A 14,607-nucleotide genomic window follows, 5' to 3' on the forward strand; every position below is an offset into this window, starting at 1 on the left:
AACTACAGGATAGCATCGAAATCTAAATATAATATATAAAAGGGAAAGGCAAACTACTGGACGGATCGTGCTGAATTTCGGCATGCAGATAGCCATTATGGTGTAGGCATCCGCTAAGAAAGGATTTTTGAAAATTCAACCCCTAAGGGGTGAAATAGGGGTTAGAAATTTGTGTAGTCCACGCGGACGAAGTCGCGAGCATAAGCTAGTTATACATAAGATACTGCTTTCGATGTAAAGACGTTTTCGACTTGGCACAAAATAAAACATTTTGATAGCCCCCAAATCGTCAATTTTTGAAGTATCAGGTCTTTTCAGGTCATCATTGCTTCCATTAAAGCATAATAGTCGTCAAGCGCGAACCTATGCTACAACAAGAAATGCGCCTACCTGGTACAACCTGACGACGTGTGGGTGCCGCAGCCGCTTCATGATGGCGATTTCTCGGAACGTCTTCTTAAGGTTATCTTCGTCTAAGCGCGATTTGTCTATTATTTTAATTGCTACCTGCAAACAAACAAAAACAATAAGATAAAAGAACAATTATCTAACTAAACAGTGAAAAAGGACCCCGGAACGGTTCGATACTTGTCTAAACACGTGAGTAAAGCCGGGTGTGAGATATGTATAATTAAATACCATTTACTTTATGGTGAAGGAAAACATTGCGGGGAAACCAATGTTCTCAAAAAAACCGGCCAAGTGCGAGTCAGGTTCGCGCACCCAGGGTTCCGCATTTTTTCGAAATTTTTCATGATAATTCAAAAACTATGATGCATAAAAATAAATAAAAATCTGTTTTAGAATGCACAAGTGAAGCCCTTTCATATTATGATACCCCACTTGGTATAGTAATCTTACTTTGATAATTGAAAATGCTAATTATTAGTTCATGACCACAATTTAATTTTTTTGTGTCATACTAACCACAAATTCACGATTTTCATATTTTTACCCGAATGTCAGCTATAAGACCTACTACCTACCTGCCAAATTTCATGATTCTAGGTCAACGGGAAGTACCCTGTAGGTTTCTTGACAGGCCGACAGACAGACAGACAGACAACAAAGTGATCCTATAAGGGTTCCGTTTTTCCTTTTGAGGTACGAAACCCTAAAAAGACGATAAGAAGCAGAGTTTCCGTACTCAGTAGTGGGCCGGGCTGATCGTGATGATATGCATAATATAGTCTCAGTCGCAGTGTAGGGCGCGAGGTGAGCACGCCCTCACCAGGTCGAGGCCGGCGCTCGTCCTTGTGGCCGCGGCCTTGCTGCCTCGAGGCGCTGAGGCTCTGCCGTGCTATATGCCCAATCATACTGTACCTATAGTACGCCCGCACACCCGCACTATCCCGCACGGGTTTAGCGCGGGGGCTATGCGGGTGTGCGGGGCGTTCCCCCTGCCTCACATCCTGATTGCAATCTCGAGCTGTCGCACACTATACGTCATCTGTGCTATATACGCGGCCGTAAGTAATGTACATGATACATCGGCCTTTAGAATGACATTTCGGCTTACATACATATATGTGATGTTTTGTCGGTCGCAACGACCGAGACAGTGCTCTACAAATCTGCAATATCCTTCTAAAGGTCAATGTACATTACTTTCGGTCGCTTACTGTAGTCTACGTGTATTTTCTAGCACTCAATAGCCTGAATAATCACGATTAAACGTTTTCTAACTCGATAACCTCAACAGATAAATGATTTGTTTTTTTTTTAATTCCATGGAAACTTCTGGGAACTCTTGGATTTCCGGGTTCTTAAAGGCCCACCCGCTTAACCCATTTTGTTGAAATTTGGTACAGAGTATGCCTCTCTTATAGAGAGTTACATTTTTGTGCCGTTTGCCGTGGAGACCCTGGGGCCATGGAGTCTTAGTGCTAAAAAATTTTTACGAGACATTTCACCGCGATTAATAGCCTCAACTGGTGACAGAAGGGCTGGCTCATTTTTTGCGCAGCGGATCAGCCTGGCTGTCCAGCGCGGAAATGCAGCCAGTATTCTTGGCACCATTCCACGCGGTCATGATTTATATAGTAATTAGATAAGGCTAGCTTTAAGTTTTATTGTATTAAAAAAAAAAAAAAAATACAGAGTTAGCTTACGTCCAGGGGACGGCATAGGCTAATTTTTATCCCGGAAAATCAAAGTTCCACGAATTAAAAAAAACCTAAATCCACGCAGACAAAGCGGGCATCATCTAGTAAATAACAAGTAGGTAGTTGTCCCGTTAATCCCGGGAACTCGACACACTTCAGCGTAGGTAGTCGTGAAGCAATATCCGACTACTACATAGTAGGTAGGTAGTCTTGTAGTATGGCTTTACCACACGTTAGATAGTGCGGTTTTCCTTGCAGATAACATTCAAAACAATACTCCCGCTTCATGCCATAGCTTTGTGATCACATCTAATTTAAATACATAAAAGGAAAAGGTGACTGACTGACTGATCTATCAACGTACAGCTTAAACTACTGGACAAATCGGGCTAAAATTTTGCATGCAGATAGCTATTATGACGTAGACATCCGCTAAGAAAGGATTTTTGAAAATTCAACCCTTAAAGGGGTGAAATAGGGGTTTGAAATTTGTGTAGTCCACGCGGACGAAGTCTGGAGCATAAGCTAGTATTACATAAAAGGATTGCGATATTTTCCGCAGTGCGCGGAACTCAAGTATTTTTCCATAATATAACACAAAAACACTTACGAATCCGCATCGCACCGCAATTGCGAATATTAATCGCTTGCGATTTTTTTTCGCATTGCGTGGATGCTAATGTATTTTGATGGTTCACAGATTTGCGATTTTTTTTCACGATTTATTTGGAACATCTCATAGTGTGAAGGTGGCCTTAGCACTGTTTACTTTTATTTATATTTTACTACAACAATAATAATAACATCGTTGTTTTAGGTATCCAACCTTTAATTATTATGCACGAAAATTAATAATTTCACGAATAATCTCATAGTGGCGGTGGATTAAATAACAAATAGTTGTACAAAGTACAAATTATTACACTGATCCAGCGATAACGCCTTTGTACGAGAAATAATAGACATTAGAGGTGTGAACGCAAACAGTTCTGCGCGTTAATTAGTGTCTCACACGAAACGCACAATTTTATTTTATTTCTAGGGTTCCGTAAATCCGTGTCCCAAGGGTGCCAAAGGGACCGTTTTACTAAACCTCTGGTTCTGGTGGGAGGCTTCGGCCGTGACTAGTTACCACCCTACCAGCGAAGCCGTGCCGCCAAGCGATTTAGCGTTCCGGTACGATGCCGTGTAGAAACCAAAGGGGCATGGGTTTATTAAAAACTGCCATACCCCTTCCACGTTAGCCCGCTTCCATCTTCGAGTGCATCGTCACTTACCACCAGGTGAGATTGCAGTCAAGGGCTAACTTGTATCTGACTAAAAAAAAAACCTCCACTGTGCGTTTGTCCGTCTGTCTGTCTCTCGTGAACCGTAATAACTCCGAACATAATTCAGAGCCTCGATAGCTCAACGGTTAAAGGAGCGGACTGAAAACCAAAAGGTCGCCGGTTCAGACCCCACTCGTTGCACTATTGTCGTACATACTCCTAGCACAAGCTTAACGATTAATTGGAGGGGAAAGGGGAATATTAGTCATCATTAACTTGGCTAATATTCTTTAAAAAAAATTATAACAGGTAGTACAGCGTAAATACATAGGTAGAGTTTACGGAATATGTGCATAGTTATATTGCTGCTATAACTAAAGAACCGGCCAAGTGCGAGTCAGACTCGCGCACCGAGGGTTCCGTAGGTGCTCGGACTTTTTTTTCGACATTTAGCACGATAATTCAAAAACTATTAAATGCATAAAAATAAATAAAAATGTGTTTTAGAATGTACAGATAAACCCCTTTCATATGATACCCCACTTGGTATGAGTGACAGAGACAACGCTCTACGAAGCCGAAATCTCTTTCTAAAGGTCTATGTACAATATTTCCTGCCGGCTACTGTACTGCATAATAGGGATCCTCAGAATCGACCTGTGACTCAGAACAAAATGTTCGATGTCTAGGATTTCCCCACTAAATTAATGAGATAGATTAACAGAAGGCAATGTATAAAAACTGGTACTTATCCAATCGAATGGCCCCTGCCTAATCGTTTAAAATCTAGAATTAAATGCACTATAAAAAAATAAAACGATCGGTTGTTACTTTTTCTCTTTTTAGGGTTCCGTACCTCAAAAGGAAAAACGGAACCCTAATAGGATCACTTTGTTGTCTGTCTGTCAAGAAACCTATAGGGTACCTACTCATCGTTGACCTAGAATCATGAAATTTGGCAGGTAGGTAAGTCTTATAGCAGACATTCGGGGAAAAATCTGAAAATCGTGGATTTGTGGTTACCTGACAAAAAAAATTAAATTGTGGTCATAAACTAGTAATTAGGATTTTCAATTTTCAAAGTAAGATAACTATATCAAGTGGGGTATCATATGAAAGGTCTTCACCTGTGCATTCTAAAACAGATTTTTATTTATTTTTATTTATCATAGTTTTTGAATTATCGTGCAAAATGTCGAAAAAATACGACTTTAGTACGGAACCCTCGTTGCGCGAGCCTGACTCGCACTTGGCCGGTTTTTTGATAAAAGCAATTGTGTGTCGCGGCGCGGCGAGCCAACGACCCTCCTTGAAGCTGGCCTTGCCTCCAACCGACTGAAAAAAGAAGTTCGCCTAGCGATTGTTTGTGCTACGGCCAAAGTCCGCAGCGTGAGTTAAATCGAAACTGCCTGGCATGGAGACTCGGGCTACTTCTCAAAAACCGGCCAAGTGCGAGTCAGGCTCGCGCAACGAGGGTTCCGTAATACAGTCGTATTTTTTCGACATTTTGCACGAAAATTCAAAAACTATGATGCATAAAAATAAATAAAAATCTGTTTTAGAGTGCACAAGTAGAGCCCTTTAATATGATACCCCACTTGATATAGTTATCTTACTTCGAAATTGAAAATACTAATTTTTAGTTCATGACCAGATTTTTTTTGTGTGATGTAACCACAAAAACTCGGTTTCCAGATTTTTCCCCTAATGTCTGAAGACCTGCCTACCTGCCAAATTTCATGATTCTAGGTCAACGGGAAGTACCCTGTAGGTTTCTTCACAGACTAACAGACAGACAGACAGACGGACAGACAACAAATTGATCCTATAACGGTTCCGTTTTTCCTTTTGAGGAAGGATAGGTAGGAGGAAGAGGAGGATAGATCTCAACCTGAGGCCATCTAGCCAGAGGAGTGCAAAGTCGATTCTACCCGGGCAGTGTCGACTTTGTCCACACTTCTAACTTCGCTTGTAGCATATTGTATTTAGCTATATCGCAGTCACAAATCGTTCACGCATCTCTTTGCTGAAATTGTGGACTAAGATTCAATGAATGAGAATGCGTCATCTATACCTCGTCTATCATCATCATCATCATCATGATCAACCATAGCCGGTTCACTACAGAGCACGGGTCTTCTCTCAGTATGAGAAGGGTTTTGGCCATAGTCCACCACGCTGGCCAAGTGCGCATACGCATCAAATGATTCTATGATGCGTATCGAATCGAGAATCCCTTATTTTTACGGTTGAAATGTTACAAAAAGTATTAAGGATATTAATGGCATTAACTTCCCAGGGTAAATTTTGTGTGTATGTTACAAGTTGCAGCAAAATATTTATACATTAAGTACAGTCTGCGGCAGAATATAATGTCAATCGGCCTTTACAATGACATTTCGGCTTTGTAGAGCATTGTCTCAGTCACTCATACCTATATGACGTTCTGTCGGTCTCAACGAAAGAGACAATGCTCTACGAAACAGCTACCTCTTTCTAAAGGTCGACGTACATTATTTTCTGCCATGCACTGTACTCCAGTTGACACAGATCAAATATGGCAAGTCCTTTCTCAGTTTGTACGCGTTATAGGAACTATTATACAACGAGTCAAAGTTTTGTGAAATGAAAACAATAAAGGTTTGTTTTTCAAATCAAAGTTGGCCAAACAATAAAATGTTCGTCAACTCAGCGGAGAGAAGCCGACGGCCGACGAGTTTTTCCTTTTGTACGATTTCTTGTGATTTCTTGGAATACAATCAAAACTCTTACGCTGCCCATACACGGTCAAGTTAACCGTCAAGCTTGAAGCGGCGTCCAGTAAACTTGGTTGTATGGCCCCTTGCCACAATTCACAACAGTTAGGGTGAGATCTATAGAGCGCACTCTAACTTAGCTTAAACTTAAGACAGTGTTAAAACGAGACAAAGCTATATCTCTCACATAAGTTTGTCTCGTTTTAACTCAATCTGTCTAATAAGTTATAAGTCTGAGCAAAGTCAAAGTGCGCTCTATAGATCTCACCCTTAGAGCTGGCGCGCACCACAGTAAATTTCCCTACGATTTTCCTGCAAAATCTGTGAACATTACATAGAAGCGCGCGCACTGCGGAACTTATTCCGCACCGGATTTTGATAGATTTAAATTCAAATTTATAGATTTTAAAACGCACCGCAACTCGTCGCACCGTGGTGCGCACTAGTTCTTAGGGACCTTCTAACAAAACGTCGAGGCTTCGTCGTCACTGGCAGGCGTCGAATATTATACATTTGACACAGGTAGCCCTAATGTAGCCCTATTCTTCTTTGATTTTACGTTACCATAGTCTAATATTTGACATAAATCGAGAGTTCCCTCCCTCTGGTATGGCTATAGCGACGTCCAGTCAACTGATAGCTATCAGGTGTAGAAGGAAGTAGAAGGTGAGTAGAAAGGTGAAGAAGGAATCCAATGCATGAAGCTGGTACTTGGCAGATAAATAAATAAATAAATAATATTTTTATTCAATTAAACTTTTACAAGTATTTTTGGATCGTCAGCTGCATCTACCAGACGGCGTATGACTATGAGTTGACTGGACGCCGCTTCAAGTCCGCTGCAGACTTGACGGTTAACTTGATCGTGTATGGCCAGCGTCAGTAACTCGAACGACGCAAAATCGGCACGTGCTAGTTACTCAATATTTATCATGATTCCAGATCGCCACCATTATAACATATGGGTTCCCAACGAGTCACAACCAGTGTAACAGTGTGTCTCGTTGGGAATCTATCGAATTTATTTCCCATCGAGTCACACCCACAGTAAAGTGTGACTCGTTGGGAATTCTACTTGATAAAAAAGTTGCAACCAGTAACAGTGTGCTCGATGGGGAAAAAATCGATCAGTTTTCACTTCGCAACGAGTCACAGTGTGACACGCGTGTCACGACTGGGTGATGATTTACGGATGCGTCGAGGGACACCCATCAGAAGCGAGCTTATACGCATTATCAATGAAAGTAGTTTTGACCGGACTGGACTAGACTGAACAGTCCAGGTACATATTTTACTAGACTGGACTGGACTGGACTGGAAATCTTTAAATATATAAAAAGATAAGGTGACCGACTGACTGACTGACTGAATGACTGACTGACTGATCTATCAACGCACAGCTTAAACTACTGGACGGATCGAGCTGAAATTTGGCATGCAGATAGCTATTATGACGTAGGCATCCGCTAAGAAAGGATTTTTGAAAATTCAACCCCTAAGGGGGTGAAATAGGGGTTTGAAATTTGTGTAGTCCACGCGGACGAAGTCGCGAGCATAAGCTAGTCAGATATATGGAAGGTATAAATAGCACAGTGACGATTTTGCGATCACACATCGCCTGCCCCTGTGGCGCGGAAAATAAGTCGTGTCTGTCAAGAAAACCGATAGGGTACTTCCCGTTGACCTAGAATCATGAAATTTAGCAGGTAGGTAGATCTTATAGCTGACATTCGGGGAAAAATCTGAAAATCGTGAATTTGTGGTTACATCACACAAAAAAATTTAAATTGTGGTCATGAACTAATAATTAGTATCTACCTCAACTTTCGAAGTGAGATAACTATATCAAGTGGGGTATCATATGAAAGGTCTTCATCTGTACATTCTAAAACAGATTTTTATTTATTTTTATCTAGTCTTAATATATAAAAGGAAAAGGTGACTGACTGACTGATCTATCAACGCACAGCTCAAACTACTGGATAGATCGGGCTGAAATTTGATTTGTAGCTATTATGACGTAGGCATCCGCTAAGAAAGGATTTTTGAAAATTCAACCCCAAAGGGGGTGAAAAAGAAGTTTCAAATTTGTGTAGTCCACGCGGTTTTAGGTCGCGGGAATAAGCTAGTTGGAATGCCTATATGGAATTTTCAGAAATCGCCACCAAACGAAGCTTGGGTTACAACACCAGTAAGTAGTCTGTATATATAAAAGGGAAAGGTGACTGACTGACTGACTGACTGATCTATCAACGCACAGCTCAAACTACTGGACGGATCGGGCTGAAATTTGGCATACAGATAGCTATTATGACGTAGGCATCCGCTAAGAAAGGATTTTTGAAAATTCAACTCCTAAGGGGGTGAAATAGGGTTTTGAAATTTTGTAGTCCACGCGAACGAAGTCGCGAGCATAAGCTAGTTATCAATATAAAAGCAAAACTAAAATGAAATCTAATTACAATATAGGTGTCATGACTGAAGTGCATCCAACATAAATAAAAAATATTATCACTTACCCAAATCCCAATAAATATTATTTTGTTTTCATTTCATTTCAATTTATAGCTCCATCACTCAATATTTCTATTTTCAGTCAAGATCTGGCTTATTATACACTAGCTGATGCCCGCGACTTCGTACGTGTCGATTTAGGTTTTAAAAAATCCCGTGGGAACTCTTAAATTTTCCGGGATAAAAAGTAGCCTATGTCCTTCCCCGGGTTGCAAGCTACGTCTATACCAAATTTCGTCAAAATCGGTTGAACGCTTGAGCCGTGAAAAGCTAGCAGACAGACAGACACACTTTTGCATTTATAATATTAGTATAGATATATTATTTACTTTAGGAGTTGAAACCTTTTGATTTACTAAATTAAATACATACAGGAAGATTTTATTTCTTTGGCAAATTAGTTTTTTTATGATTCCTGATACAGGACAAGCCTCCACTGTTTGTTCCTCTGTCCATCTGTCTGTCAGTGAGTTGTATCTCGTGAACCGTAATAGATTGAAATTTTTACAGAATATGTATTTCAAATGCTGCTATAACAACAAATAATAAAAACTCAAAATGGCAGTGGACAAAGTGCACATTGATGAAAGTAAACTTGGAAACCTTGCTTTGCTCTCTCGAGAAGTAAACAAGAAAACCTATGAATATATTGCTGAAATTAGTAGGTATAATAGATTTCATTTTAATTTATTTTATTCAGATACAAGTTAGCCCTTGACTGCAACCTCACCTGATGGTAAGTGACGGTACAGTCTAAGAAGGGGTATGGCAGTTTTCAATAAACCCATGCCCCTTTGGCTTGTACACAGCATCGTACCGGAACGCTAAATTGCTTGGCGGCACGGCTTTGCCGGTAGGGTGGTAACTAGCCACGGCCGAAGCCTCCCACCAGACCAGACCAGAAATTTAGAAAGTATAAAATTCCAAATCCCTGCCAGGAATCGAACCCGGGACTTCCCACTAATAAGAGCACAGTATTAACCACTGTGCAAGGGAGGTTGTCAAAACAACATCTGACTTACAAACTTGACCGTAGTAAGTCAACAACAGACTGATGTTGAGCCAACGTGTCTGAGGATTATTAGCACTTTTGTTTACTCTGTGAACTGCTAAAATTAATAACAAACAACTTTTGTTATTTATTTTTGCCGAATTTTTGTTAACCTTTAAAAATATCTTCTTCTGTTTACTTGCAGTAATAAAAAGAAAAATTTTTTGAAAAGAAAAATTATAAGCTGCTATAGGTGTATAGGTCAAAAAAAATAAGGGATTATTAATGGAAAAAAATAAAAAAATAAAAAAAGAAAGATAATACCTAATTTAAAAAAAATATTATAGTATACAAAATATATTAAACAAAAAAAAATTTAGAGGTAGGCTTGTTTATTTATACAGGTGTAGGAACTGTGATAGTGGTTAAGATGTTCAGCTCCTAATCGGAGGTCGGGGGTTCGATCCCGGGCACGCACCTCTAACTTTTTGGAATTAAACATGTTTCAAGTAATTAAATATCACTTGCTTTGACAGTGAAGGAAAACATCGTGAGGAAACCTGCATGCCTGAAAGTTCTCCATGATGTTCTCAAAGGTGTGTGAAGTACGCACAACAGACGGAAACGTTTAAGTGCGGAAACCAGCCCAGAGCGAAGAAGAAGGTGTGTGAAGTCTACCAATCCGCACATGGCCAGCGTGGTAGACTATGGCCAAAACCATTGTCACTCTGAGAGGAGACCCGTGCTCTGCAGTGAGCCGGTGATGGGTTCATCATCATCATGATCAACCTGCCAGGGTTTAGGCCATTAGTCTGCTACATTGGCCCAGTCACACACATTTCAGAACATGATGGAGAACTCTCAAAACCTTCTTAACTCTGAACAGTTAGAAATGCGCCAATCCCGAACCATCGACCTTGTAACCACTAGGCTATCATAGCTCCTTTAGATTAGATCTATGTAGTAATCATAACTTCTGTGTTAGGCTGAGATCTATAGAGTGCACTTTGACTTTGCTCAGACTTAAGATTGAGTTAAAACGAGACAGATTTATGTGAGAGATATAGCTCTGTCACGTTTTAACTCTGTCTGAAGTCTAAGCGAAGTCAGAGTGTGCTCTATAGATCTCACCCTAAGTCTTCCAGATTAGAAGAGCAACGTAAACTAAGAAGCATTAAGATCTAGAAGATGAAGATTAGGTGATAATAATTTGTTTTTATTATCACCCGGCTGAGTTTGTTGTGGGCTCTTCTCAGACCTGGGCGCGTTTGGAACCCTCGTAGCTTTAGTTTTAAGTTTGCGTAATAATTATCACCACTATATCTTACAAATCCAACAACTGACAATCGAAAAGAGTAATTTATTGCCTTTTTTGAATATATCATTTGACTTTGACTTTGACATATTATTTATCAGCCAAAGCATAAACAAAGTATGCAACAAATACTCAATTCATTTATTATTTATGTATCTCTGTAGTTCTATCAAAATATTTTGTTTATCAAGTTGTCAGTTTTGTTTTAGGTTATAGTTAAAACAAAACTACTAATTTAGTACTTAGTTATATTGAGAAAAACAATGGCTAGTCAATAACTTTGGAATTAGACTTTATATATAAGTGGAACTCTACATATCCAAAATGAGTGCATTATAGGTACATTCCAAGTGGTTATATGGAAAGTTAGTAACTTTTCCCATGACAATTACAAAGAGAAAGCAGAGAACAATAAGATTCTTATAAGAAATTGTGAAGTATTCCCATAGTTTAGTGATTGCAAATGGTTGGCTCTACTTTGCAGCACAAGCGAGAACACCATAATTGAGTGGGGGACATCAAATGAGTATCCCAATTGAAAACAATTGACACAAAACATTAAGGATTTTTTGGACTAATCGCCTTCTAATTGATCTTCTCCCTAAAGTTGTTTACAGATACCAACTAGAAATGCTTTTAAAGTTTGTGGGGGGAAAAGTTTTAAAATATTTTGAGCAGAGTAATTTTGAAGTTTGATATTATGCGACCGTGTTAAAAAGTGCATAATCCGTATGGCTTTATATAGTAAACAATGCACCTCCGACTGGGGCGGGTTGCAGTTTTATTTTTTTACACGAAACACGTTTTGGTCCCATCAGTCAGCCAGATATCGACGGGAACGAGTTCTCGATGCTACACTGCTAACCTGAGCGGGACTCTCTTCGCCCGAGACTTGACACGAATGGAAAAAACCAATTCACAACACAACACATCACTCCGTAGACGCGTCGATCCGGTAGGAACTGGTACATCACGTTGGGAAGACGCATATCCATATCGAATGAAGCACAAATCACTGAAATACGCGACGAAACGAGATAGGTACCCACCTTACTCTTAGTAATAACATGTGTAGCTAGCTTTACGACTGCGAAGTTGCCCGTTCCTATCGTCTTTTCCAGCTCGTAGTTGCCGACGCATACTAGCTGGTCAATCGGGAAGTGTTTCGTCTTGTGCATCGGCTTTATGTTGCTAGCCATTGTAGACAAACGCGGCGATGTCTACCGAAACGCGCACTCCCCGACGAATTTCTGGTTACTGCGGCTAGTTCGGCTTCCTGTCGCGGCGGCGCTGGCGGCGCTCACGTCATTCCACTTGGGAAGTACAACTGCGGCGCTTGACATTTCATTAATAAAAACAAATGCCTGTACAATGACTTTTAATAAACAAGGTCAAACTGAGCACAATACTACTAGTTTATCAGTAGTTATGTTTTAATGCTCGTGACATTCTCCAGATGATAACGGGAGGCAATCTTATCACTGATTTGTTATCAAATTGCAAAGAACGAGTTGAACATCGCACGGAAATTAAAAAAGACCCGATTCACGAGCAAAACGAGACTATACCCGTCTTATTCGTTTAGCTTTGTTATTAATTAGCAAGAAAGAGAAAGTAATATCTGGGGAGTTCGCGTGACGTCAGAAGATAGTTTTACGTCACAAGCGGCAATTTCAAACATGTAGGTACAGAGTACGTCAGACAAAAATATCGATTTTTGGCCTGAACCGAAAAATGCTACACTGTGCTAATGTACAGGGCTAAAAACTTTAAAAGGAATGTAACTACGGACTACGGATGCCAGGCAAATAAAAGTGTATACGGTGGCCTAGGTCTACATGTACACTAGTAAAGCAAAACACATCAGGAGCTTAACCAATTTACCAGAATAGGAAATGAATAGGAATAAGTATGTACCTAACTGGTTCTCATCATCTTATTTACTCGCCTAGGGTGTCTAGGTACGTCATACTCATAGGCCTCACAGAGAATTATAGGTCTAGAGTCTAGACGGTCAAGCGGCTTGACGTCAAGCACGTATAATTTTTGCTTGAGTCAAGCATTTTGGCCGCTTACAAAATTTGCTTGGAGTCAAGCATTTACGTGAATGATGCGATTTTATATTTTTGTTAGACGCGAGACGTTCGGACAGGCTCGATGTATGAGAAAAGCGCCGTTTGCTTGGGCGCATCAAGCGTGCACGGTCCGTCAAGCAGCTTGATCAAGCAAAACAAATCTACGTGCTTGACATCAAGTCGCTTGACCGTGTCGGAAGCACAGAATATCGGAAGCTCTTTAGAGTGTACTGTCTATTACTAATACTTAATTAAATATACCAATGTAGGTACGATCGTTTGTCGGTTCGTCGATTCCCTATTGCCAAACTTCCGTCGAGATTAGACAGGATAATTCAAGTGCAAGTAACAGCCATTTTCAAGTCATGATAAATTCAAAATGTTGGGTCTTTTTGAATGTTATCTTAGTACCGAATTTCATCGAAATGAGTTTAGTACCTAATTTCAGCGTGTTTGATGCAAAAAAATTAACGTTAACTAGGTAGGTAGTTGTTTAAAAAGTGACGCGCTGTCCCCTAGGTACCAAAAATAAGTTGAGAATTGAGTCTAGGCCAAGGGAACGTACCTACTATCTGTTTTTATTATAATCTGACGACTCTATCCTCTGAAAGCCTCCTTTTGTAGGTATGTCAAACATTTTTGTGGAAAAACTTACTTCTATGATTAAATTATAATTATTAATGAACTGTTCACTGCATTCATATCCAGAATCGAGATAAAATGAATGGGATGCGTAGTAGGTACGATGCGTAGGTCTAGTTATTGTGCTCCTATTACATGTTCGCTTCATTCATTGAACAATTTTGGTAATTTTGGTATTGATTGTATAAACGTCGCCATCTCTAGTTGTTTGTAGGAACTAAGACACGCAGCTTGTACCACTTTTGCATTAGCACGCTGCGCTGGCTGGCCAAGCTTCTCCTCTTGGGCTGTTGGCGCCATTCTTCAACGGTAAAACCTTGCGTCTCGTGAGAGGGCGTGGATTACCAACTACAGAGTACAGTGTAATCTTCCAAGACAACTATTTGCCACCCACTATAACCTGTCTATTGTCGGCATGTTGGCACCACTGAAAATCAACAAATCAATGGCGCCAACATGACGGCAAGGCGACAAGTTATCCATAGATTAATTTAGATACGCCAGGCGATGATATTCCTACCTTTCGTGACCATCTGGCGGGTAGAGTCACTAGAGACGTTCTCTCTACGGAGGAGGTACCGTTGGCCCTGCATGCGTCCGACCAGCAGATTGTCGCCAGCTTGATGCATTGGATTCATTGGTGACGAAGCGCTGGTCAATTCTAAACTTAACAAGGTTTGCAACATCGGCACAAAGTTCCCTTGGCTATTGCCATATTATATCTTCTGTGCTATTGCTCCTTCAATTCAATAAATTAATGAAAATATTACAAAAACAACTGAAATTGTATCTCTAGTAGTTTAGAAATTATGACCCGATTTCCCTAGCATTTTTGTTTTGGCTCTCCTGAAAAGTAGCAAAAACCCACATCCGACCTTATGATTCTAGACTCGAGATTTAACGAAAGCAAAATCGATTTCTATTATCTTTTTTAAAGACAA

General features: G+C 40.2%; 1 protein-coding gene across 1 annotated transcript in view; it reads right to left on the reverse strand.

The window, feature by feature from the left end:
* The window catches only part of LOC117985162 (serine/threonine-protein kinase par-1-like), a 50,110-nt gene extending 37,643 nt beyond the window's left edge, over window positions 1–12,467 (reverse strand). The window contains exons 1-2 of the mRNA XM_069500606.1: window positions 11,999–12,467; window positions 391–507 (exon numbers count right to left, since the gene is read on the reverse strand). Coding sequence (XP_069356707.1) covers window positions 391–507; window positions 11,999–12,148 — 267 coding nt within the window. The 5' untranslated portion in view covers window positions 12,149–12,467. The remainder of the gene's footprint in view (window positions 1–390; window positions 508–11,998) is intronic.
* Between the last annotated feature and the right edge of the window lie 2,140 nt (window positions 12,468–14,607).

The sequence above is a fragment of the Maniola hyperantus genome, chromosome 9 (assembly GCF_902806685.2).
Source record: "Maniola hyperantus chromosome 9, iAphHyp1.2, whole genome shotgun sequence".
Classification (NCBI taxonomy): domain Eukaryota; kingdom Metazoa; phylum Arthropoda; class Insecta; order Lepidoptera; family Nymphalidae; genus Maniola; species Maniola hyperantus.